This window comes from Neopsephotus bourkii, unplaced genomic scaffold, assembly GCF_033783945.1.
Source record: "Neopsephotus bourkii isolate Nb327-2 ecotype Australia unplaced genomic scaffold, CSIRO-AGI_Nbou_v1 NB_333, whole genome shotgun sequence".
Taxonomy (NCBI): Eukaryota; Metazoa; Chordata; class Aves; order Psittaciformes; family Psittacidae; genus Neopsephotus; species Neopsephotus bourkii.
Window position 1 is genome coordinate 1,292,564 of NW_026900839.1, and position 26,316 is coordinate 1,318,879.

At 41.7% G+C, this 26,316-nt stretch overlaps 2 protein-coding genes and 1 long non-coding RNA gene across 16 annotated transcripts in view; 2 read left to right on the forward strand and 1 right to left on the reverse strand.

The window, feature by feature from the left end:
- Positions 1-12,264, forward strand: part of UBE4B (ubiquitination factor E4B) — a 38,639-nt gene extending 26,375 nt beyond the window's left edge. For 3 of the 5 annotated variants that reach the window (XM_061347944.1, XM_061347946.1, XM_061347947.1), the window contains 12 exons: positions 206-344; positions 2,470-2,569; positions 3,273-3,400; positions 3,774-3,872; positions 4,139-4,374; positions 5,070-5,196; positions 5,465-5,609; positions 6,642-6,776; positions 7,119-7,310; positions 9,513-9,687; positions 10,205-10,351; positions 11,139-12,264. In XM_061347944.1, the coding sequence (XP_061203928.1) occupies positions 206-344; positions 2,470-2,569; positions 3,273-3,400; positions 3,774-3,872; positions 4,139-4,374; positions 5,070-5,196; positions 5,465-5,609; positions 6,642-6,776; positions 7,119-7,310; positions 9,513-9,687; positions 10,205-10,351; positions 11,139-11,200 (1,685 nt within the window). In that variant the 3' untranslated portion in view covers positions 11,201-12,264. Of the gene's footprint in view, positions 1-205; positions 345-2,469; positions 2,570-3,272; positions 3,401-3,773; positions 3,873-4,138; positions 4,375-5,069; positions 5,197-5,464; positions 5,610-6,641; positions 6,777-7,118; positions 7,311-9,512; positions 9,765-10,204; positions 10,352-11,138 lie in introns of those variants that run through there. The other 2 variants (XM_061347942.1, XM_061347943.1) reach the window with 1 other exon arrangement.
- Positions 12,265-13,524: 1,260 nt separating this feature from the next.
- LOC133209345 (uncharacterized) lies at positions 13,525-16,172 on the reverse strand. The gene is made up of 3 exons (XR_009724659.1): positions 15,978-16,172; positions 15,459-15,692; positions 13,525-13,653 (listed from the first exon to the last, which is right to left on the reverse strand). It is a non-coding gene; the product is annotated as an uncharacterized LOC133209345 (long non-coding RNA).
- Positions 16,173-17,007: 835 nt separating this feature from the next.
- Positions 17,008-26,316, forward strand: part of KIF1B (kinesin family member 1B) — a 93,429-nt gene continuing 84,120 nt past the window's right edge. For 6 of the 10 annotated variants that reach the window (XM_061347966.1, XM_061347963.1, XM_061347967.1 and 3 more), the window contains exons 1-2: positions 17,011-17,339; positions 22,548-22,734. In XM_061347966.1, the coding sequence (XP_061203950.1) occupies positions 22,629-22,734 (106 nt within the window). In that variant the 5' untranslated portion in view covers positions 17,011-17,339; positions 22,548-22,628. Of the gene's footprint in view, positions 17,340-22,547; positions 22,735-26,316 lie in introns of all 10 variants that reach the window. The other 4 variants (XM_061347959.1, XM_061347962.1, XM_061347961.1 and 1 more) reach the window with 2 other exon arrangements.

Below are 26,316 nucleotides of genomic sequence, written 5' to 3' on the forward strand. Positions count from 1 at the left end.
TGAGACACATTAAACACTTACCTACCTATATATAACTTACTTGCCTTCTGGTTTTGATACTGCAAATAACTGCCCAGTTTGTAAGTGCTTTTTCTTGATGCTGTCAGCTCTCATTTGCCTTAAAAGGCAAGTGGAGTTCAAGGTCTTGCTTCTAGACAATTTTATTTTTCAGTTTATTCACCTATACACTCGGTTTGTTTTCCAGACAGGGATCCGTCTCCATTTTCTGAGCCGAAATTCCCAACAGAATGTTTCTTCCTAACCCTGCATGCCCATCATCTCTCAATCCTGCCAAGCTGCCGCCGGTACATACGCAGGCTGCGGGCCATCCGGGAGCTCAACAGGTTAGAACATGCTAATGCTGGAGTCCCAGCAGCATCTTCTTGCTGTGACAGCAAGTCCTGTAAACTAAATGAAATCAGAACGACAGTTTGGGTAGAACTGTGGCTGAGATCATCTTAGCTATTTGTTGATCTGCTGCTCATGGAGTTTTTGCTCACCTTGAGGGGCTGTGGCTTGAAATGGGAATTCAGGTAATAGTAGGATGGGAGATACTGGTTGCACAAGGCAGCTCTAATTGGTGAGAAGACCATTCTATTTAAAAGATAATTCAATTCTCTTCAGAGCATTTTACTTAACGCTGTTTATCATAACTTAGTCTATGGTGTGGTTGCTAATGTGTGGACATAGTGCCTCGGGCTCAGCACAGTGTAGGAGTGCATTTAGTTACCTGTCTGATCATCAAATCATTGTAGATGACTTGTGCTTTCAGAAGCAAGAACTTGTTAGTTATTCCTGAGCTGTTTTGTATGTCCCAGAAGATAATTCCTTGGCTTCTTTAAGTGGGGTAATGTGTCGTACTCTCAGGGCAGAGGGAGGGAGGGAACCCTTCAAGAATAAACTCTTGATGTTGTCGATGTACAGGTACTTCAGCATGTGGCTTACCATTTTAAAGTGAAGTTGTTGACAAGAAGGTCCTGCTGGTTTCTGTTTCTCTTGGCATAAATTCAAATAGACTTTTATAGTTGCTAAACCTCGAAGAAAACTCGGTTAAAATTAGAGCACATTTTTGATCACCACTATTTTCCATTGTTTATAAATGCACTCACTGCATTTTGGTAAATGTCCCTTGGCACTAATACCATGAGTTCATTACAGGAGTTTTGGACTGCACTTGTTATGATTTCATTTTTAGCTTTTAAAGCACAAGCAGGGCAAAAACTGGGGAAGCTGCAGGGACCAGAGCAGGAAAAGTCAGTATATTCTAAAGAAAACAGGATTTTCATATAAACAGCCTGTGGATTACTTGTAAATAAGCCATACATTTGGTTTGAGAAAGGAATTGCTGCTTTGTCCTTATTTAGAATTGCTGCAAAGGAGTTGCTTATGCAGCAGTCTCCATCTGATGGGGTGGGGTGAAGAGCTCTTGGCTTTTACTGACATCAGTAGGAGCTCAGTGTTCAGTGTTTTCCATGAATTGCAGCGCTGGGCAAGGTAATTAGATGTTAGTAATAAAGAAATGACACTGGATGTTTTTCTGCTCTAGGCAGAGATTGATGTGGAAAAGAATCTGTGTTTAGAGGAGGAATGAAAAAGGATCATTTTCATATGGTTCAGTATAATGAGTTTTGTTCTAATCAGCTGCCCTTTCTAAAAAGATTAAGATACAGGAATACATTGAGTTTTTTTTAATGTAAATGGTGTGTGTAAATATGCATTTAAGTTCCCTTATGTGGGGCAGAGTGGGAAGATGGAAAAAGGAGGAAAGGTGATACCAGCCACCTTGATTTACTGGTCCTGATGCTGCCAGGGAGACTACAGACTGCTCATGTATTGTACTGCTCTGCAGACCTGAATGTTGTGGGGAGTGGAGCATGACAAGGGTAGAACAAACCTGCAAAATAGCATTTACAACAGTGAGAAGATAACATAGGGTGCAGACTTGGACCTTTGGGAAGGGGAAGGTGTTCCTAACAAGTCCTGTTGTCAGCCACCTTTTTCTTCCTTGGCTGATTTTGTTTTCCTTTTTTCTTTTCTGATACTAGAAAATAAATGAGACCTCTATAAATAGCTCATTGGGTTTGGGTTAATTTTACACAGTACCTTTTTTGTGTTAGGGTTAATTTTAATGACTTCCTTTAGCGTGACTGTAGACTCCAATGGGGATAAAATAAGGTTTTCAGGCAGGATAAATAGATCCCTTCTGTGCTTCATCCCTTTTTTATCTTTTTGTACTGCTCTGCTTTGTCTGACAGGGGTGTATGTTGGACCTAGTGCATGCAGTGCCTTCAGATGCACTGTGCAGATGTTCAGTCTGCATTTACTAAAGCAGTGTATTTTTCTTGCTATGATGGTAGCTGATTTCTCTGTATTTCCTCGATATTTAGCAGATAAGTAGGTTAAATGCCTTGTAGATGGCACTACATATCCTCTCTGTCAGGATAACCAATTGCTGCATGTGGTTTTCAGGACTGTTGAAGATTTGAAGAACAATGAAAGTCAATGGAAGGATTCTCCTCTGGCTACCAGGCATCGAGAAATGCTGAAACGTTGCAAGACACAGCTTAAGGTTTGTAAGTGATTCAGTTCTCAGCTAAATGCCTTTGTCAGCCTGTCTGTCTGGTGGGTCCTGGTGTTTAAATGCATCTTGAAATGATGGTTTTGAATCTATGAACCCTGTGAGTACTGCACCAGATGGTGGCTGTGATACAATATCATTAATGGGGAATTTAAAATTCAGAGTAACAAAAGAGAGAAGAAGATACCGTTTTTATTGGAGAGAGAACAAGCAAAGGGATTGTGGTTTGTTCAGGGGTAGTTGTGTGTGCACAATGCATGCCTGAGATGGGGATGGAACTCTCGAGCGCCTTACTTCCTGTAGGATTCTTGCAAAGACTGAGGATGCTGGAGTCCTCTTTTGAAGTTCTGACCTGCTTAAATCTTTCTGGTATAAACTGATGTAAGTTTTCTGAGCTGTATCATCAGAATGACTTTTAACTGCACATTTTCCCACTTTGATACCGCTCTTACTTCTTTCATTGTTCTCATAAAGCTTGTAAAAGGCTCCTCTGTCCCTGCAACTCTGAATTATGAGTGTGGTTTCGATATGTTGGCACTTAATATGCCTTGTTTTCTTCAAGTGAGAGCATACTTTACGAAGAGACTGTTGTATAGTTGTCAGAACTCACAGATACATTGATTAGCTTGGATAGGCTTGACCTCCCTTTTACGTTGTCTTACCCTGTCTTAGCTTCTGTATGTGTGTTCTGCAGAAACTGGTGAGGTGCAAGGCTTGTGCAGATGCTGGTTTGCTGGATGAAAACTTCCTCAGGAGATGTCTGAATTTCTATGGCATGGTGATTCAGCTGATGCTTCGCATTCTTGACCCTGCCTATCCCAAGTGAGTGTCGGGATTATCTCTGTAAGTTGTATCCAAGAGACTTCAGATTGTGTTAGATCCTTTACATTCTAAAATGTTACTACTTGGTTTTGCAGTGTCTGCATTCATACGTGACTGTTACTTTATTCATGTCAGTGATACACATTCTTGCATGGGATATATGCCTTATTTATAGTTCAGGGTTCGGCTGGAGGGCATGGGGAGCAACCCTTGGGTATGTTTAGTACCCTTGAAGTACTGACATGGAGTTGTAAAAGTTAATATCAGAACTCTTGTCAAGTGTTCCCATAGGAGAATTCCATAGAGATCTCATGACACTTTTGACTTAACCCTGCAGTTTTATGTCTTGTTTGTTGTCTCTCTTATTCCACAGCATAAAACTGCCTTTAACTCCTGAAGTTCCGAAGGTATTTGCAGCATTGCCAGAGTTTTACGTGGAAGATGTTGCTGAGTTTTTATTTTTTATTGTACAGTAAGTAAAGTTCTATCTAAAGGGACTTTGTACCCCCAGCTACCCCTGACACAGGTGGTGTGCACAGAAGTTTAGGGTTTCAAAGTAGTTTTCTAGCTATTTTGTGGTTAATATTCTGGTTTTTAACAACAGCTGTAAGATTATGCCATTAGCTTTGCTGAGGTGAGCTCAGCATCCCCACTCTCAAGAGTAATCTGAACTTGATAACTATAGACAATACAGTGTTGGGGCTTTCCACTTTGTTTTCCTTATCTTCCTCTTTTCAGATATGCTCCTCAGGTGCTTTATGAGCCCTGTACTCAGGACGTAGTGATGTTCCTTGTAGTGATGCTCTGCAACCAGAACTACATCCGAAATCCTTATTTAGTAGCCAAGCTGGTGGAAGTGATGTTCATGACAAATCCAGCTGTTCAGCCCCGGACCCAAAAGTTCTTTGAAATGATTGAGAATCATCCTCTCTCCACCAAATTGTTAGTCCCCTCCTTGATGAAGTTTTACACAGGTAAGTCTATAGTTGACCCAGTGTACTGTAAGCAAGGGAGTGTTACAAGGCAAAAGGCTATGTTAGTAGTAACCCTTAAAGCCACAACACAAAACCAAAAGCCAGGTAGATCTTAAGTCTTGTAAAGATGAGGCTTTGTTGCTCAGGAATTGGGGGAAATAGCATTGGGTGGAACCTCGAGAATTCTAGTCCTACAGTCTGCACGTGCACTGACAGCTAGCGCTGTAGATGGATGTCACAGTTGGTTTTGGGGTGTTTAGGTGGGAAACTGGAAGCTTTTTGTTTGCTTTATAAAGGAGGATTGGGATTTTAAAATCTGTGACTGTCATTTTGCTACTCATGCTTTAGAGAAGGGTTTTGCACCTGTAGAAATAGCTGGTTTTGCAGTGTTCCCAGTTTTATTAGGGAAATTTTAGACTGAGGTAAATAGCAGAGAGGAGTTGAATAGAACAGAAGTTCTGGTTTCTGAGGGTTTTTCTTAAGAAACAGGTTGGTTCTGGATTAGAAAACAGGCAGTGCTGCTGCTTTTAGTGGGGATTAAGATGGAGAACTTCTTGAATGTGAATTCAATTTCATTTATTAAAGCTTGGTGCTTTAAGCTCATTGGAGGCAGCAGGGGAGAGAGGTAGCATGTTGTAGGTGAATCCTGGGAGGAAAGTGTTGATTTCAGTTCTGGGCTCTGCTTTCTTGCTCAGATGTTGAACATACTGGAGCCACGAGCGAGTTCTATGACAAGTTTACAATCCGCTACCACATCAGTACCATTTTCAAGAGCCTCTGGCAGAATATAGCCCACCATGGTACCTTTATGGAAGAGTTCAAGTAAGACATGTCTAATACTGTTTACTGTCATGCAAGATACTCAGGCAATGACCTGAGGAGATCCTTACCATTGGGAATGGGTGATGTTGTGTTCCATTGTGTTTTAAATGGTAACCCCTTCCAGTGGAACTGGAGTGTTTCTAAACTGAGCTCTGGACACCACAATCAACTTAGCTTGGGGAATGGGATCATTGTTTGAAATCAGGGGTTGCAGGCTGGCTGCACACCCATCTACTCTGCTGTGATAACCCTGTTTCAATGCTTGCAGCTCTGGGAAGCAGTTTGTTCGCTACATCAACATGCTGATAAATGACACAACTTTCTTGCTGGATGAGAGTCTGGAGTCCCTAAAACGTATCCATGAAGTGCAAGAGGAGATGAAGAATAAAGAACAATGGGACCTGCTGCCCAGGGTGAGCAGAGATGTGTTTCCAAGTGCTCTTTACTTATAATTTTTTAGTGTAAGACCATTAAAAAACCCTTTTTAATAAGGGGCAGCACCAAAGGTCTGCTCGTGGGAAGCAGCTCTCAATGATTTTTCTTGCTGCCACTATTGCTGTGGTCACTCTGGATGGCTTTCTGTGAAAACCCCTCATGCTACGTAGTTAGGTTGTGGGTGGCAAAGAGTGTGGTGTGAAGTAGAGATAATGTGAAGTTTTAAGTTACTCTACACTTAATTCTAAGTGGAGAAACTGAGACTTTAACCTTCTTGAAGGAACTTTTGGAAGATGCTCGCCAGTGGAATTGGCTTCAAGGAATAGAAGCTTTTATTTTGTTAATGCATTGATCTGGGGTAGGTTTGATGCAGACCATTAGAGCCCTTTACCTCTGATCAAACAATAATTGTGTGTTGATCCACCAATGCCAGGCATTTCTATTTTAAGGTTATTGATTTTAAAAAAGAATTTCAAAAGAAAAAGCTATCCAGATCTTGTTTGTTAAAGTGATTCTGGTATGCTCTTCTTGTTTATGCCTCCTAGCAAGGTAAAGCCATTACTTTAGTGACAAAATCCACTGCTTCATACCTACAGATTGTCCCAGTGTGGAGGGTTTATTACTTATGGTGGGGCATAAATTAGAGAGAACCTCACCTGACTCTCAGGTCCCAAGTTGATCTTGAGGCTTTTGGATGGAAAGGATGCATAACACAGGTCTGCAACTGTGAGGAGCAGTTACAGGATGTGAACAGGCTCAGTGACCCCTGGGTCTTGTGATACCATGCACACTGATGTTATAGTGCTGCAGGAATCTGGAAGATTGGTACAGGCTTTAGCAGCGCGTAGTAGAAGTGAGCTGTACCTTAAACTAACCCATGTATCACAGCTGTATTTGAACTGCCATCTGCTCGTCTGTCTGTCTGGACCATGTTAGCACTATGACTTTTTTGAGGGCTGATGATGTAGGGAATTCCATGGGCTTGTAACCACTGAAGGTTTCTTTTCTAGGAGCAGCAGCAGGCTCGGCAGTCCCAGCTGGCTCAGGATGAGCGTGTATCTCGTTCCTATCTTGCCCTGGCAACGGAAACTGTGGATATGTTCCACATCCTTACCAAGCAGGTTCAGAAGCCTTTTCTCAGACCTGTAAGTCCTGTTCAGACTTATCTTGGTTTTTGGCTTCTGTAACATCCCTGCTGTTGGATAATAACCTGGAAATGTTTGGTAGCCCTTTGTCTCCATTTTCCTCCCTTTCTCCAACTCATTGAAATCTAATTGCTGTTGAAGTTATTTGATGTTGAATCAGTGAGATGATGTGATCCTTCTAGACAGAAGTTGTTTGCATTCATTTTTTTAAGTGGAAATTATGCATAAAGATACTTCCTCCAGTCTACAAAAGGATGATTTTATTAGTTAATAATTCCTGATCTTGCTGTATGCAGATCCAGTGATGATAATCTTTATTGCTCTTTTACTTTGGCCTTGTAGGAACTCGGACCACGACTGGCTGCTATGTTGAACTTTAACTTGCAGCAGCTGTGTGGGCCTAAGTGCCGTGACCTGAAAGTTGAAAACCCTGAGAAATACGGGTTTGAACCAAAGAAGCTGTTGGACCAACTGACTGACATTTACCTGCAGCTTGACTGTGCTCGCTTCGCTAAAGCAATTGCTGATGATCAGGTGAGCTCCAGAGACATGAGCGGGGAGGACAAAAGCAAAAAGCACTGTAGAGGAAGAGGACTTTGCAGAATCCTCTAGAAGAGTTTCATCTTCCTGCCACCCAGTTCCATCATACGTGCTTGCAGTTTGTTTTCTTTCAGCACATCAGCCCTGTCCGTATTCTGTCTGCTCTTTGTGGATGGGTAGCGTTTTGCAAACCTACAGATGCACATAAACATCTGTAGCACTTCACACGTGTAGGGAATTTCCTGAGCATTAGTCACTTATGAGCTACACACACCCTTGGTGTAAAGTACCAGAAGTACTTGGTTCTAATTTTTCCAAGTGGGAAAACAGAACCACACAAAGAGTTTTAACTCCTTTCCTGCTTCCTCATCAAGAACACATGAAACGGAGCTGAGACTAAGAGCCTCATTTAGCAATCCAAAGTTCTTTCTCTAGACTAACAGTTTCCAAATTGTATTCCCTTTTCTATCACTTCATTAAATGGCTCTGCAATAAACTGACAAAGCACAGTGGATGTGAGACAGTTAAAGGCGTCCTTGAACTCCTCATGGGAGTCTTCAGAGCAGACCATTAGTTCTGATGATAGATGAGCTGTCCCTCACTTCTGTAAACCTATCAGACAACGGACTTGCATCTCTCCACACCTGTGTCTTATAATACAAACTTCTCAAGATCTAGGGGGAAAAATTCTAGTGGCAGCTGTTTCACAGCACATGAAGCTGTATTTGCATGCTGAGCGGATCAGAGGTGTTGGAGTAACTTATGATCCCTTTTCTGTAATTAGTGAAGTCCTGATAATTGCAGATAACATCAGTAACACTTGTGAAACAGACCTTGTGTGTTTGCATGTGTATAATGAGCACCCAGGGAGTGTTTTGTGCTGTTCAGTACACGTGAAAGTGAGAATTTTACCCATCATTCATTCATCTATGCCACAGCAAAATGCACATGACAGAGGGATTAAAGAGAAAGCAGCTTGCTGGTGTGGGAACTGGAATAAAGCTTAATTAACAAAGTGGCCCTTCATTAAAAAAAAAGGGGTGGGCTGACCAGTATCTTAGAAACTGTCAATGACAGGAAAGAAACACCGAGGAAATGCCCAGTAATGGCTGCTGGTATTAGGAGAGGAAAAACAAAACAAAACAAAAAGTTGCTTGATCATGGCAGGGTTTCTTTAAAGCATTTTGATACACTTCCCATTTGCAAATCCTAGCACGATCAGAAGGGATCTGAAAACACTTCTAAAACCCTGGGCGTGTTGCCATAGCTCTGTTCATGGGCTAGAAAGGAGTTTGGGTGGGCACTGCATGGCCCAAGTAGTGAATGGTATTTTTTGATGCGATGCAGTGTCGATGAAAGGAGGAAGGCTGTGCTGAACATTTTAAAACCCCCAAGGAAAACAGAAATCTGTGAGGCTTAGTGTGGTTTTGTTTTGTCATTTAATTCAACCTTGCATGGCACTGTAAATAACAATTTTATTAAAAGGCTTATATCAAAACATGGCATTGTGAACTGAGAAGAAAATGGTGTCTTTAGAACATAAGCAGCTTTCAAAAGCCCTTGCCTAACTTTCTGTTTTTACATGAGAGCAATGCTCACCCCAGTAGAAACTATAGGATATGCAGTTGGTCCCTTTGAATGTTGTACTGTGCAGCTGTACAGCTCTGATTGCACCACCTGGCAAGTTCCCAACCAGCATTAGCTCCCTCTTAGTTGTTTTACTATTTCTGTAACATCATGGGGTGGGGTTTTTGTTTGGATTAGGAGAAACAATCACTTCTTTCCCATTGCTGCCTTGCACACTATCAGAGAAGTTAAAGAATCAAAACCACTTCTCTTCTTATGCAGTGTTTTCAGCCAAGACTTGTGAGAATGAGAATACAGACAGGAGTGGCAGGATGGGTGTGTTGTCAGAGGGACAGTGCCAATAATTATAGTCTCTCTGAATGTCTTGGTCGTTTTGATTAGGTGATGTTGCCTTTTTTGTTGGTCTGAACAGTTCTGTAACAGTGAAGACCAGTCAAAAAAAGCCCAAGTCCACCCCAAAGATAAACTGGGTGAAATGTTTTCTACCTGATGTGATGCTGAGATTTCATTGATTTCTCTTTCTTAACCTTAAAAGAATGCATTAAAATCTTTATGGCATATTAGGATGATACTGCTCATCAAAGAGGTCTTTTTATGCTTTGCTTGTAGAGGTCCTACAGTAAAGAGCTCTTTGAGGAGGTGATCTCCAAGATGAGGAAGGCTGGAATCAAGTCAACCATAGCAATAGAGAAATTCAAACTTCTGGCAGAGAAAGTGGAGGAGATTGTTGCCAAGAATGCCCGTGCAGAAATTGATTACAGCGATGCTCCGGATGAATTCAGAGGCAAGTTGGGATTCTTAAATACTGGCTTGTTAGGAGAACAGGGATTTGGTTTGTTACTTTGATGTATCTTAATAGAAACTTAGTTTTGTTTAAGAAGCCTTGCATCCTGCTCTGTTTCAATTTAATAAGTAAATAGAGAGAGCTAAGAGTGTCTTTTTGCTTTCCCTGGGATTGGACTAGATGATCTTTTGAGGTCCCTTCCAATCTCTAACATACTGTGATACTGTGACTGTCCAATTCTATCCATGTTTTGCTTACATGTACTTTAGCACAGTTAAAATAATAATTTGAAAATCGAGTTAAAATAGCTAATGCTTTGCCCCAGATCAGGAAGGGAAAATAATATGGAATAAAGAGAATAAAGGCTCAAATCCACTGCTTGTACTAACCCTTTTCTGTATCTCCAGCAACGCACTTGACTGGGGACCCTGAATAATCAGTTCTGCACTGTGGTTTTGTGTGCAGATAAAATTTGTAGCTATTGTCTCCAATTTAATGAGATCCTTTGTGCCCCCAGATCCACTTATGGACACCCTGATGACTGATCCTGTGAGGCTGCCCTCTGGCACTATTATGGACAGGTCAATCATCCTGAGGCATCTGCTGAACTCTTCCACTGACCCTTTCAATCGTCAGACACTGACAGAAAATATGCTGGAACCAGGTATCAGTTTAACATTCACCAGTGGAACTGCTATAGACTGGGGGAAGCAATTTCCATGCAGTGTGTTCTCGTAGAATCATCGAATAATGGTTTGGGTTTGAAGGGGCCTTAAAGTTCCAACCCCTTGCCATGGGCAGGGACACCTTCTACTAGAGCAGGTCGCTCCAAGCTCCATCAACCTGACCTTGAATACTGCATGGGGCAGCCACAGCTTCTCTGGATAACCTGTGCCAGCACCTCAGCACCCTCACAGGGAAGAACTTCCTAAGATCGCATCCCAGTCTCTTCTCTTTCAGTTTAAATCCATTCCCCTTTGTCCTGTCCCTACATGCTTTTGTAAAAGGTCCCTCTCCAGACTTCTTGGAAGCCTCCTTTAGGTACTGGAAGACTGTTACAAGGTCTCCCCTGAGCCTTCTCAAGGCCTGTCATCACAGGAGAGGTGCTCTAGCCCTGTTCTGTATACTGTCAGAAGACAGCATTGAAACCTCAGTGGAGGTAATGGTTCCTTCACCTCAATGCGCACAGAAAGGTTAGTTCCTTCTGCTTTTCCTTTTTCTGGGAAAGAAATCCCATGTCCTTGACTTCATAACTACCAGGCCAAAGGATATTATTGTGGTAGGGAAATGAGTCATTTACTCAAAGCTGTGCAGAAAATACATTGATAGAGAAGACATTCCTGATTAGGTTTCTGGAAAAGAAATCAGTCATGAGGAGCTTCCTTACAGTAGAATACATATAATTTAACTGCAGATTAATAATTCTTCTTTTTTCTCCTTTACATTACTAGTGCCAGAACTTAAAGAGCAAATCCAAGCCTGGATGAGAGACAAGCAGAACGCTGACCATTAAGAATTCCCTTGCAGTGCACGCCGACACCAGTGGGAAGAGCAGGGCGTGGGCTGTTCGGGTGGTAGTGGAGCAGATACCCTTTGCAAGCTGTTGATGGGATTAGCACACCCACTGGCACTGGCTTCCAGTGGTGACCAGAAGCATGTGGACAAGGAGGAAAGCAGCTTAATTCTTGTACATATATTTAAGTGATAAGGATGGTCAATAACATGGAGGACAAGCTAGGAAGTTGCTTATGTTACAAAACTGTCCTTCAGTATGTCACGTTTTGGAGTTTTTACAGCTGAATTATTTTAGCAGAGATGAATGGATCAGGGCAGCATCCCTTCAACCTTATTTTTTACAGCCAGATATCCGTTAATTTGATTGTGGTTAGAACCTTGGACATTTTGCTGCTAAAGTAACTTTTTCCTCTTTCCCTCCTTTTTTTTTTTCCTCTTCCGTCAAACCTGCACTGCTGTCCTATTTTTCTTTTTGTAATGCAAAAACAAAAATCCCTGTGAAAATCAAAATCATTCCCCTGCCCTCAAAAGAACATATTCCATGGGATAACTGTGCCTGCAACAAAGTGTTAATCTTGGGATCGTATTTTTCTATTATGCATATTTGCATTTCTGGTTTTTAATTGGTGTTAGACACAAGGATAACTTCAAAAAAGGAACGATTTCACACATGGATTTTCATTTCCGTTCTTTGAACTGTCCCTTCTCTTTCTGTTGATGTAGATGCTCTGGTATTTTTGAAAAGCCTTGAGATAGAAACATGTTGAAACAGCTGCTGTGGATGCGATGCTCGGGAATACCAGGATTTCAGTGACTTTTAAAGAAACAAACTCCATTCTTTCAATGCTGCAGATCTGATATATGCTAAATGACAGTTCTGAGCCATTAGAGCTTGTCTGCAGAGAGCAGATCCTTTTAGTCTCGGAGGTTGCAGTTTGGGGCAGGGGGTCATTTTTTATGTTGCGTACCAATTTATATCCATGGCTTGGCCTTACCAAAGCAGAAAGGGTGCAGGAAATGTAGACTTACATTTTTAAATAAAAAAATAATAAAAAAAAAAAGGATTCACAGACATTTTTGTATTTACTGCCCCCTGCATCTGATACTTGAATTTCCTTTTTAAAAAGGATTTGAAACCACGGTGTTTTAAAATTAAGTCTGAAAAAAAAAAAAAGGTTGTTTTTCTTCTGGTTTTTTTTTTTTTTCGCTGTGTCTTCTGTTAATTCCTGACTCTCTTGAACTACAATAAATGATACACACTCACACAAAGGGGTGCCTTTGCCTTTTCTTTAAGTGTGCCAGTGAAAGAGTAACACTAATGATTGGGTTAGTTTGCTCAGGTTTGCTGATGGGGATTTAGGATCTGGAGAGAACTTAAGTGAATTATGTGGGACATTTCTGTGCACACAGATATCAGTAGTACTTCAAACTAATGAATGTTCCCAAGTGGGTGACTCTTATACCTATTCATAGCTACATGACAGTTGGTGACAGGCTCCAGGGGGAGTTTTGGTCAGGTTATATATAATCCAGTGCTGACCTTTAAGATGTGCAAGTGATTCTGAATTAAAACATGTAGTGGGGTTTGGATTTGTTTTTCTGGTGCGGGGTTTCTTCTGTTCTTTCCCCATAGTGTGTGTGTGGTTAGTTTTCCCCAGGGGTGGGAGGAGGACTCCAAAGTTGGTGTCTGCATGGACTGCTGGAACAGAGAAGCTTGTGGACTGGTTTTATAGTTCTGTAAAACTGCTTTCTTCCACAAATCCAAATTCCTCCCCTCTTCAAAAGTCACACAACAAAGTCTGCTATGCTTTTATGTGCAAGCTCTCGTTCAGCATCCAAATCCATCCTGGTTTCTGAATGTCTTGTAAGGGTGTGCAGTGAGCGATGAATTTCATAGAATAGTTGGGGTTGAAAAGGACCTTATGTTGTCTCATTCCAACCCCCTGCCATGGACAGGGACAAAATGAGTTTTCTTTTTCAGTAAAGATGTAATTATTTTTTTACATTACAGAAGCCCTTTTAAATGTTCCACTGTCACCTCATCATTAAGGATTATAGCATGAAATCTCTAGAAACAGCCCAAAGTTTATATATTATTTGATGGAGGACAACTCAACAATACAAATTTGCTTTTACTGGAGTATGCTTCACATCATGACTTTTTTTTGTAAGTTAATAGCTTTTATCGACAGCTTTCCAGTATACTGCAAAGGTGGAAGAAAGATGTTCTTCTCATTTTCTTCAGCTATAATAACCCAGACACACCACCACCTTTTGTGAATAAGGAATAGGTTATGCATTTAAATACTTTACCAAAAAAAATCAGTATGCAATTAGCTGTTTTTAATGCAAGTATAAAATGAGAATCCTGTATTTTTTGTATTCATTTATTCCATTGTACCACCTGAAAGGCTTCTTTGAACAAATTCAGGGCGTTTCTCTTAACCTTGCCTCACAGGAGGAAATAGAAATATTTACATTTGGTATGAGATGTATTAAGACAATGGTTTTCAGAATCTGTATTTATTCTTCCATCATATCTGACTTTAACCTGAGGCATATAAATAGCAACATGCATTACTGAACTATTTTGTCTAATTATGGCATACATTTATCAGTTGAAAGTGTATCAATGCAGAGATTACAGAAGACAGGAAGGCTAACATGAAGTGGCTAAAACAATTTTATCTGGAGAACTAGTATCAGGTATTTCAAACATGTGAATTGAGACAAACACTCCCCCAAATTCAGCATTCTTAGACAGAATAATGAAATGTATTTTTAATACAAGCAACCAGAACTACCACTAGGTTGCTGGCTTCTGGGCACGAAAGTGACTCAAAGGCCTGTCCTTTAGTGGGAAGTGGGCACCTGAGTGAAGTCAGCAGTAGATTAAATTTCCCACAAATGTGTGGAAGTGTGTGACAGTTCTCAGTTTAACTCATTTACTACTACCTGCAGGTTTCTGTGATTTCCCTCCCCCTACTGACACATCACTGACCTTTTTCAATCTGACTGTAATCTTATTACAATACAGAGACTTTATATTAGAGATCACAGAAACTACCAGTTGATCAAATTACCTCTGATGTTTACATGTATCTGATAGCTGTGTGCTGGGAACGGCTCATCCCAGGAATGGCGAACTTGCATCACTGTTGCAAAGGTGCTTCTCTCGGACAACCAGAGGTTACAAGATTGTATTGCTGGTCTCTACTTGCCCTAGAGCAATTCCTAAGGCAAGGAATTTTGCAACTAGAGAAATTCCTGGGGCAGGCTCTGCAGTACAACTCAGTCCAATCGATTCTATTATACCACAATTTACGCCTATGCAATAGCACAATTTACAACAGTCGGCTGTTCACTGCTGGCAGCAAGGACAGCTTAACGCTGGTATAGAGCAGGATGACCACTGCTTCAGACAGCAACAGACTGGCTCCCAACAATTCCCAGAGCTTGGCACTACACTGTAGCTGTCTTCATTACCACTCAGCTAGGAGCTTAAATCTTCCCTTTTTTCCTGCATTTAGAGAGGCTTCCTAATTTTTGGGAGCATATCTTAGTGATTTGAGAAAGGAGCTGTATTTGCTTTTACTAATAAGCACAAATTCTTCACAGTACTGTTGCTCTTACTTCTCTGGTATAATACTGCTCAAGAACATGTTTCTTGAGCTGGGGACATTCATTATGTGAATGTTTTCTTGGAAAGGAATGTCTAAATTCTGGCTATAAACATGCACATGTTTACAGGGACTTGGATCTACTTCTGGTGGTTTGCAGAGAATGTGGTATTGGTCAGAAACATAAAAGGAGTAAAAATGATCCCTTTCCTATAAGGGAATGGACACTTTTTAAAGCAGGATTCACAGGTAAAACCCTGCAGTAGGATTACATTTACAATAAGTTAATTCTAAGTTACCCAAGGAGACCTTACTTTCAAAATCAATACTGAGGTGGCTGGTTTAATTAAGATAAAATACCCAAATTCTGTAACTAAAAAGGCATCACAAACTGCTAGATGAGGATTGCCTTAATCCTTGACCACCTTTCGCCTCCATACTTGCGTGTTTAAAGAGTTTTCTTCTTGTTGCCCTTTGCAGTGGGTGACCTCCCAGATGCTACATGTGCCATTTGCCTTTCACCCTCTTTCTCAACCAGTTACTAGACTTTCTCTGACCGTTTCCAGCAGATTTTTCAGCACTCTGTAAGCAACCAACTGACTTAACGTACTGGAACTGTTCTACGCGAGTACTCACCAAACTTAGGCATAAGGCAGTGATGCAGAAACTACTGTTCCTAGGAGACACTACACAAACTTTGCTGAAGTAACATTAATCATGTTGTCTCTTACCACGGAGGACCACAGCACACACCCAGTATTCTGAAGGGTTCAGAGGGATTTGAAACAGGTTTTGGTGGTTTGTTTTTCTGATGTGTGGTGGTGGTTTCTTTCCCCAGAGAAATCAGAGCTGACCTAATTCTGCAGAGCCCTAGATAGCAGGTAGCACAGTTACATCACATTGAAAACACTCAATCATATGTCCTGGCAATAGGAAGTCTTCCAAAGTTCAAATAATGGTATTTCCTTAGCGTATGAAAGCCACCTACTATTTGCTTTGCTGGTTCTGTGGCAGTGTTTGCCTACAACCCGCTGCACAGCCCTGTGTTGTTAAGCTGCTGTGTTCATAGGCGTAGCTGCAGCTGATACCCACACCCAGTGAGACTGGGAAGAGGGAAAAGGCATTTTTCACCAAACAAAGTAACAAGTAAGTTACCTGAGCCTCACGGGCAACACGAGACACAGCCAAGATCCAATGTCCTTAACAGCCAGGCCTGTGAATTAAAACAAACCCTGTCCTGAAACTAGAAATCTCAGGTCCCAAAGGTTCTTACCAGCTTAAATCCAGTTCATGTATGACGGTGTGCATGTGGTAAATATGTAATTCAGGTATTTAATATAGTATTACTTTCTTAAACACAAGCCTCTTGATTAGAATTCTAATTGAAAGGAGGAACTTTACAGTTGAAGTTATTGCCACAAAAATAAGTTTTTATTGTTTCTATTGTTTACTAAGTTGAATTATTTAAAGTATAGGAGTTAACACAGCACGACTGACTAGAACAATCACAGAAAACTGTGCGATCTACGACAATAACTCAGGCTGCTCCAAAAAAACATTTTAAAGGCGGGGGAAAGGAAAATTAATCCCTTGTCTCTGAACTACCACCAAATTAGACCCAAATTCCTACCGGATCTCTCTGAACCCGGCTGGGAGTTCTCCAATTCCCTATTTCAACCACTATTTGTGGGCAGGCAGGCGCTGCCCCCAGCCAACCGCACACATTTGGAAGGCTCATTTTAGCGCCCAGTTTCTGCTCACATCTCTGGTAACGACCCCGGCCGGCCGCGCAGCTGGGCTCACCACAGCCTGAGGGGGCGCGAACGCACACACCGCGGCTGGGCGGTGATACGGCCGGAGGGCGCTCTCGCCGCTCGCTATAGGTTAACAGAGAGAAAACGCGGCTTCCATCCCGAGTTCTGATTGGCTGGGGATGGAGACGAGACGATTCCCCGTGTCCGCGAGGCTCGGCGGAGGGATTGACTCAAAGGAAGGACTGGGGATGGTCATTGCGGGAGGTCATTCCAGAACTGTGATTGGTTCAGAGCTGTGTCAGCCTGTGATTGGCACTGCGGGAGGCGGGAATACGCGGATTCTTCGCCTGACGATTGGTGGGCTGGAGGGAGGAGGGAGAGACGGCGCGCTGCTATTGGCGGAGCTGACATTCCGCCCCTTGCGGAGGCGGGCCCGGAGCCCCGTGAGCCTGTCAGTGTGGGAGCGGCGCTGAGGGGAGCTCGTCGGTGCGGTCGTTCCTCCCGGCGCGGCCTTTCTCTTTTGTCCCTCCCCCTTTCTCCCCTTCTCCTTCCCTCCCTCGCCCTTCCCGCTTCCTTCCTGGCGGCGGGAGGGGGGTCTCCCAGCCTCGGTGGAGGCAGCGAAGCGTGATGGAGAGGTCCGGCCTCTTCGCTCTCCTCCGCCCCGAGCTGCGCTGTTTCACCGGCTCCGCCGCCCTCCTCAGCTGCTGACAACGCCGGCGGCCCCCACTGCCCGCGTCCTGCGGACACCCCCGCCTGTCCCCAGGTGAGGCGCTGAGAGAGCTCGGCCCGCAGGGAAACGGCTTGGTGCCGGGGAGGGGGATGGATGCTGTAATGCGGTGGGGGAGGCGGGTTTAGGCAGTTGTTCGATGAGGGGAATAGGGGGACCGACCCGCCATGGGTGGGATGGGGCCTGAGAGGTGGAGGGGCGGGATGGGGTGTACTGGCAGGACAGGCTGCCCCGGAGCTGTCAGGGCAGCGGCACAAGGGCGTGGGGCCTCACTCGGCCTTTCTTCCCCTACGTTTGAGTGATGCGTGTATTTGTCCCCTGGGATGCTGCCTTCCCCTTTCCCCCAGGCGCCCCAAGCCATGGCGGTCCGACCGCTTCGCGTCCTTTTCCTTGTGTGATTCCCGTCCGCTGTGTGGGTCGCGAATACCGCCGCGTTTCGTCGTCCTTTTTTCTCCTTTGTAGCTCGGATGTGGTGGCGGCGATGATTGCTGGTTCGGGAGGGAGGCGTAGTCCCTCAGCCAGCTGAACGATGCCAGAATGTAAAAGGATTGTGGTTTTCAGGGTGTGTTTTGTGGACCTGTAGGTAGTGGATCTGTCCCTGGATTCCGAACAGCACAATTCCTGAGGCAGCCATATTGGGATGATGATCTGACAATCCTCTGTGAGCCAAGTCAGGAGGCAGGCGTCAGGAGACGGGCTGACAGGCCTGCTACTTTTGGGGTCATTGGCAGAATATGGGTATGAAATGGAGGTTGGAGAACTAGAATTCACCAGAAGAGGACAGTGAATTTGTATCTGTCCTTTGAAACGTAGACTATGATCATAGCGAATTTTAAAGTATATTTCTCTTCACTTCCAGCTCCTTTTTAGCTCAGTTCTTTTTGCTATTGCACAATCCAGTACATTGGTGTGTTGATAAATAGCTATATGTTGATACGAGTGGATTTTCAGTGCGGTGCCAAGTTCTGCACCACTGTTTTATCTGGCATCTTCCCTCAGTACAAAGATAGCAATCCGCAGTGTATGAGTTCAGCTGATATATCACACTGTCATCACTACCTGATCCTTAGTGGAGGCCCTAAAATAGGATTCACTCCGGACCTCTTGTTCATAAACCACTGCTGCTCTGAACAGCTGTTTTGCTAACTTTCCATATGCTCATCTCTTTCCTAGTTAATTTTCTTTCTTTAGAGCTCTTGTACTGATTAAGTTACAAGCAATTTTTTTGTCTAAAAGTGAGCACATTCCCTGGCACACATACCTGTGCTAATATCCACAATGGCTGGCTGCGTTAAATAAAAGTGGTGTTTCTTCATTTGTGGTGTCTGGTGGGATTTGATTGGTTTTTTATTTGAATGTAGAGATGCAGATTCTGAATTTTTTTTTTTTTGTAACCACTTTGAACTTGTTGCAAACTTCTCTGAGTATAGAAATAATAATTTGACTAAATCCCTATCCTTCTTACAACTTTGTTTCAAAAATTATGTCCTGTATTTTGACACTGGATAAAAACTGGTTTGTCAGAACTTGCAAATACATCCAAGGGTCCATGTCTTAATGAACAGCTTGCGTCTTTAAACATCTGTGGAAGTCCAGATCTAGTTACAAGTGCTTTGAGACCATGAACAGTGGTTGACCAACGTCATTGGGTTTGTCAGCTTGAATGACAGAAAGCAAACAAGTTATTTGGGTGATTTGTTTAATGACACACTTTAATATTAAAACCTCACTGTCTGACTTACAGGGTGGATAGTGGGTATCTTTTAATAATAGTTAAATATAAGTGTAAAATTAATATGTAGGGTTTGCTTTGTGCTGATAGAGCTCACTAAACAACTCATGTTATCTACCACCTGTTCTAGAACCAGTGGTAAATCATGTCAAAGACACAAGCATGTAGTTCTTTTTTTACTTGGTTCCTGATTGAATTCGTGTAGACTGAACATTTAAAGATGCACAGCTAGTAGACTTTCAAAGACATTAGGAGAATCCTCCATTTGAGCATGGGAAAGCCCTCCTACGAATATTATTCTTCTAAATCTGTACCACAGGCTGCATTGCATATCTTGTTTTACTCCGTTGTAAGTTTCTTATTACCACTCTGTATATGGTGTTTTGTAGTAATAAGTGATATTACTGGAAAATGTGAACCCTGAAAAAACAGTTCCAATTTATTATCCATAGTGCCATGCAACTTGGTCTCATTTTGTCTTATTTTACCATTCAGTATGATGAGGTCAATACTTTTTTTATAAAATGTTAAAACCAGGTAAAATCGCTGGTAAGTGGAAAAAACCCCACAAAACTCCAACAACTTAAATATATAGGAAGCTTGGAAACCTGTACCAGTTTTGGTTAATTTTATTAATAAAAATTAAATCTTGTGTAGTGAGATGTGCACTTACAAGTAGACATTTTGCTTATTCAGCTATGAAAAATAGCAGAGTTGAGAATGAATAAGTTATAAAATGACGCCACATTTAACTTTCTACGAGCACAAAAGTTAGGGTTGGGGAAAGTTGGTAATTGCAGAAGTCTAGCAGTTAAACTTATGCTGTTGTAGGTGATTTTGTGACCTGTTCTGTAAGAATTTCTTCACAGCTGTGCTTCAAGCAAGGCTGTCATTTAGCTAGTGCATATGAAGTCTCTTTTGGTGGGCTTTTCATGCTTTCTTCTTGTGAATATGGTGTCTTGAGGTACTCAATGATTTTTTTTTTTAAACAGAAGATTCTTTCACTCCGTCTTCTGTTTGCTGGTTTCCTGCATATACTGGTTATCTGAGAAATTAATGTCATATCCTGAGAACTATTTCTATGAAGACATCAGAAAAAATACCTTTGCATGTGGAACTCTTCATTAAGAAGGCAAAATAAGTTCCCTGTGTTTCCTAAAGAACAACATGAGAACATATTGGTTGTATTTTTGTTTTCTTGGGGAAGAAAGATCCCCTTCATCAACGGCCTTCTCTTTATTCATTGGTCCTTGTGGGAAGTTGACCCAATTATGGTTTCACATTAATATGGGTAGATGGGAAAGAGAAAGATGAGAACCACTAAGCCACTGTCAGGTGGAGTTTCTGTCATGTGCTACACCCTATGAAAATTCCACCTACTCGTAGTCTTGCACAATCTGACAAAGTAAACAGTGTCACTATGAACTTGATAATAACAGAGTTTGCACTTGATAGATTTCTTAAGTTGTATTTCAGAAGCAGAAAGCTTAGTGGCCCTGTACAGTAACATTCCTGTTTTCTTGCAGCAGCGTTCAGGGTCAGTTGAATAATACTGCTGGGATGTATCAGGATTAGTCTTGTCGCTTAGCTTTCAAGTGAGGGCAGAGGTACTTATGCAAGGGTTGCATTAAGAAGGGAGAGCAGGAATTCCATGCAGTAGATACTCGGGAACAAGGCTTAGAATGAAGCTATATGTACGATACACTTTGGTATGCAAAAAAGTAGGCATCTCCAAGCAAGAGTGAGTAAAGCAGCCCACGAACAGCCCAGAATCTGTTAAGCTTTGAACATCATGTGCATTCATTCCCATTACTTCTTTGCTCTATTCCATGTTTAAGTTTTTAGTGAAACTGCGTAAAATTCTGTACTTGCCTAAAGCTGATTTTGTGGCTGTCTCATGAATCATTATTCTACCACTTTGCAGTACCACAGACATTGAAATTCAGTTGGCTTGTTCCTAAAGACATTCCTATTCTAGTCTGGTGAGATACCTCAGGTACCTGCTAAAATAAGGAACACATTAAATTACTTCTCCTTGGTGGAGTAATTTAATTTCTGCCTTCACCATGTGATGACATTAATGAAGTAATGCAGTTTTATGAAAAACTTTGTGTTCTGTGTGAAGATGTGTCATAACTTGAGTTAAGCATGTATAAATATTTTTACCAGCTGTAGAACTAACTTTACAGCTGAAATGCTTCTGCTTTACATCTGCTAGTAGGATTTGTGCTTTTGTGGCACTGTGATTATAACCCCAAAATGAGCATTTCCTTGAATATGTGGTGTGTAGATAACCAGAAAATTAGATGTCAATGTTTGGGGGCCATGCAGGGTGACTTGTGCAGGGCAGAGTTCTGCCCATTTTGACTCAGATTCAAGAGAGAAATGACTGTGAGTCAGAGCACAGATTCACCTGGCCCCAAGTCCTGTCTTCAATCAGTGGCCACAGCAGGTATTTAGAATATAAGAATAAATCAACAATGTAATCATGTTTTCTCAGTAAAGTCTTCAAGATTCTGAGAATCTGTGCCATGGAGGAGTTCCTAGGCAAAGGTGGTAGTGTTTTGCTAGACCTTGATGGCTTTTTCTTTGAATCTCACTGCTTTTTGAGTCTGCTTAACTTCAGTGCCAACAGTATCAGATGGCAATAAGTTAAACTTACTTAACTTAATTGTAGACTGACTAAAAAACTTCCTTCTAAGGGAACAGGTTGGTTGAGGACAATACAATTGAACCAATCTTTATTAACTCCGCATTCCAATACTCAGACATGCCCTGAAGTTTGTGTTGTGTGTATTGGGGGTAGTTTCCTGCCAACTAAAGCATCATTTGGATGAAGAAGGATTTGAATAAGTATGTTGATAATGAAGATGAATTTACTGGTGCACATTTGCTGAAGATGAATAGTAACATTTACCCTCAAGGCAATAATTTTTGATTCCTCTTCTTCCTTAGAGAGTAGCATGCCCTTTAATCAGTAGATATGCAAGTAGTTGATGAGTTTGACTTCCTTTGAGAAGAGGACTTTCCCAGGACTGCAAAAGGTTCTTCAAGGTTGTTGGGTATACCTTTTTCTCTGGAATGCTTTGTATTGAAAGGTAGTGGGGTATGGCCCATCATACTTTTGTTTAAATATTGTTGCTAATGCATTGTAGCAGCAAGGGTTGACCCTAGAACAGAGGTCTGTACTATATGGTAGCTAGCTCATGCTGAAATCTAAGTAGCTGTATCTTTGCTGCTAAAATTATCTGTGTTAGGTTAAGCCTAACACATGTTGCAACCAGATCTTCGTTTTGGTATTGGCATCCCTGCTTTCTGGGAAGAAAATCAAGTAATGAAAACAAATATGTTTGTACACTTCAAAAGGACTGCTTCGTGTGACAGAGACTTTTGGCCAGGGAGACATTGTACAGGTCCTGTACACTGCAGAGCAGAAATTGCAGTTATCAAACAACTTCGAACCTCCCTGGTTTTGTCAACATCAAATAACTAAATTCTGTTTTTCCTTTTAGAAAACACCACCAAGAAGGATAACTTGAAAAACTCCTGACACTTTTGCTTTTGATTTCTTGACTGCACTACAAGCAACCAGAATGTCGGGGGCTTCAGTGAAGGTGGCTGTTCGGGTCCGGCCCTTCAATTCCCGAGAAACCAGCAAAGAGTCCAAATGTATCATCCAGATGCAAGGCAATTCAACCAGTAAGTTTCTTTCAATCTCATAAAGGAGTCTTTCTCTTCTATCCCTTCCTGTGTAATCCTCTTTTTGTCAGACTACACCAAGTGCCATTTACATTATATCATATGGAATTACTCTTTTGTGGTATCTTTTCTTCCAAGGCTGTCATTACAAACTAAATTGTCTCTAAATTTGACTGGAAAGTCTAAATCATGAGTGTCTAATTTTGATGCCGTAGTTTAAGGTGTTAGCTTGTGGTGAGTTGAGAATTCTACAGAAAGATTAGAATACCCAAGTGAAAACCTTGTTAACTTCCATGTGTGGAATATCACATGGACTATCAGCTAGAGGGATACATTGCAGGCCCCCACATGATAATCACTGAAGCATAACTTCTCCTTGGGGCTTGGTGTTTATTTGGTGTGCTTATTCTGCAGTTGGTGCCTTTGTTTAGGAGCATGATTTGAGGGAGAAAGCCGAGGGGAGAAAGGATGTGAAGTTTTATGCTTTCTGGATTAGATCTCTAAACGAAATAACAAACTACATAAAATCATGAGGAATAGCCAGGCTTCTTGAATAATTATTGTGGGTCTAACTTGGAGGAGAAGACTCTTCTGTAGGAAACTGAATATGGCGCACCATTTATCGATTGGTTTAATTAACTTGCTATATGTGCTTCTTAAGGTTAAGGCAGCATTGATACCATTTGCCTCAGTGTTGGTGGTGATATGTAGCCTGATAGCTGTACTTATAAGCTGCTCTTCTTATGGTAGTTTTACATTATTAGGTAATCAAGTAGAGTCATCTTGTCTGTAGCTGTAGGAAGTAACACTCCAAGAGCACTGAGGTACTTTGCTGTCTGAGTACTTGAGCATTTACTCATGCTTGTTAGTACAAAGGAGGTTTCATACAGGCTCCTCCCTTTTTTTTTGGCTGATATTGCCCTTCAGTCTGCTGCTGCAGACTGGAATTTAAGTCCTGGTTGTGCTAGCTTAAATTATATACAATGTTTATGGTTTCATTGGGAGAGAGGCATTGTACAGAAGAGAGTGCGTTACCTTTTTGCCTTCAGACCTTATATGGAACATTACCCAAGCAAACTTTTTTTCTTTCCCATTGGATTTCAAAATTTCCATTTAAAATGGGGGGCAAGGGGGAACAGGGAATGTTTCAAAGTCATCTTGTGTAGAAACAGGTGCTCGCATCCGAACATTGCCTGCCAATTTCCAGACCAAACCAGTGTAGAATGGAAGAGCTGCGGACTCCAGTAGATGGTATTTGTTATGGAAATGCCATCAAGCTCTGAACTACAGCAGCACTGCTGGGTGCCACTGTAATAGGTTTTCTTGCTGCTGTCATGACATGACAGCAATCATTTTGGACACTAAGAACACTTTGAACTCCAGGAGCCTGTGGAAAAAAGCCTGTTTGTGGTATAACGACAGGGGTGACCAGTGAATCTCTGACAGTTTGTCCAAGTTGAAATGTGGTGTAGACAAAAGGCACTGGTTCTGTTTCTGAATGCTAGAGCTGTGCTACAAAGACACGTTTTCAAGAAACTGCATCAGCTTTCAGAAGGAGAAAAATGCTTCCTGATGTATCTAGTTGGAAATTTCTTTATGGCTTTAGCTGTATTTTGTGCTCTGGAAGTGTTCTAATCGGTAGTCTTCTATTTGATTCCTGTGGCTCTGATACAAGATGGGTGATATGACAGATGGTGAGGTTTAAGTCGTCAGGGGCCATTACAGACTGTGGGAAAGGAATCATTGGTTGAATTAGTTTTATGTTCTTAAAATCTGTGGGCTATTTCCCCCTGTATTTCGCTCTCAGAAGAGACATGCAGAAGAAAGCAATAGACAGAGGAGTAATTTTATTAATGGAACAGAAGAGGATCATATAATGAAAGCTATGAATCAGGCATTGTTTTGTGGGGGAAAAAGCCTGAGCAGAAGTCTTTTCTCCAAAGAATTTTCCTAAAGGTGTCTTGACGCATACAACTTTGAGCTGAAATTCTTTTAGGCTACATACTAGATTTGGGGGCATAAGTACTGTTGCTATTTCTGCCTAGGATTCTTCCTTTTTCATGATCCCTCAGTCTTTGCAGCTTCACAGTTACGCTATTGAACTCATTATTCAGATCTGAACTTACTGGCTAAAAGCTGGCTACAGAAAGTGACATTAATGTATTTGACTTTTGTATTTGATGTAGCAATTTAAAAATAAAGGGAATTCAGTAGTAATTTTAGGCTGTGGAATTCCCGCTTCATAACTCCAAATGTGCTCGTGAACTGACCAAGGCTTAGGTGTCTTGCCTCTGAGAAGGTTATTTTTGCATTAGTGCACTAATCAAGTTGACAGGAGGCAAATCTGAGAGGCTGGTGATATTGTTGGGTAGTGACTATTTTAAGCCTCCGAGGCAGTTAAAAGTTCCCTTGTCGTGGAATTAAAGCCTAGTGGAGTATCGTGGTGATCAGGATTGATGAAACAGTGTGAAGTCTGATAACTAAGAAGGGATTTTGATTGTTAACTTAAATTTTAATCCTTTATGTGTTGATTGGCCAAGCTGGTCTGTAAATCCTTTGTGGGTTCTGAGTGTAAACTTTGTACAGGTTTGTAAATGTATTGGCTGATGAAGCAGAGACTACATTACAGTGAAACTGGGGCAGAGTGCTTAGGATTATTTTAAGGACAGTTATAATAAAGTGTATCACAGTGTATTTTCAGTGATTGTATGAGAAAAGGAGTGTTTTTGACATGCATAATGAAGTTATATTTTTGAAGTCTGATGCCACCAGGGTTGTTGCCTAACACACTGCTTTTGTTTGTTAGGTTTGGTGTGCATTTGGCTGTTTACAGTGTTTGAGATTGCCTATCGTTCATGGTGGGCTTTCCAGCAAAACAAAACCTCCTCCTGATGTTAAAAAGCTTATTCTCAGTTTTGTTACATGGTTTAACTTTGCCTTAGAAGCGAAACTAATGTAATTCTGTTGTGGGCTGAGGTCTACAGAATTAGATTGTCATCCTATCTGGCTTTTATGTCTTTTCCTTGTGAAGATCAAGGCCTTTAATCAAGATCCATAGTAGATCTCCGTCTTGATGGTTTCTCAGTGTTCAAAAATCAGAAGGTAACTGAATACAGTTCTATATATGTCTTAAGATCAGAAAAAGAGCTTTTACCCAGGTCTCTAACCCACAATGTTAAAAGCACTCAGAGTGTGCAACTGGGACTTCTATTTTTCTGTTGGAAGGATGCAAAGCGTGGGAATTCTGAAATTGGTAGTGGAAACATTGTCTTCCCCCCCCGTCTTCTATACTAAGATGACAAGATTATTTCCCCCTCTCCCTTTGTGGCTGCAGAGGTACTGATCTGCAGTAGTACAGTATCTTGCACTTAAAGAATTGTCAGGCTTTGTTTTTGAAGTATGTGTTTGAAATCCGGAATTCTGCAGTCCAGCTGAAGTCACATGTGCTGACTGCATTGAGGGGCTGGTATTTTGGCAGAAGGCCTGTGCTGCTCAGCTCGTATCTAATTGCAGATGGTATCCATTTGAAGGATACTGCCAAAAGTTCTGCAGTGGAAGGGGAGAAGTGGGGGAGGAGAATAG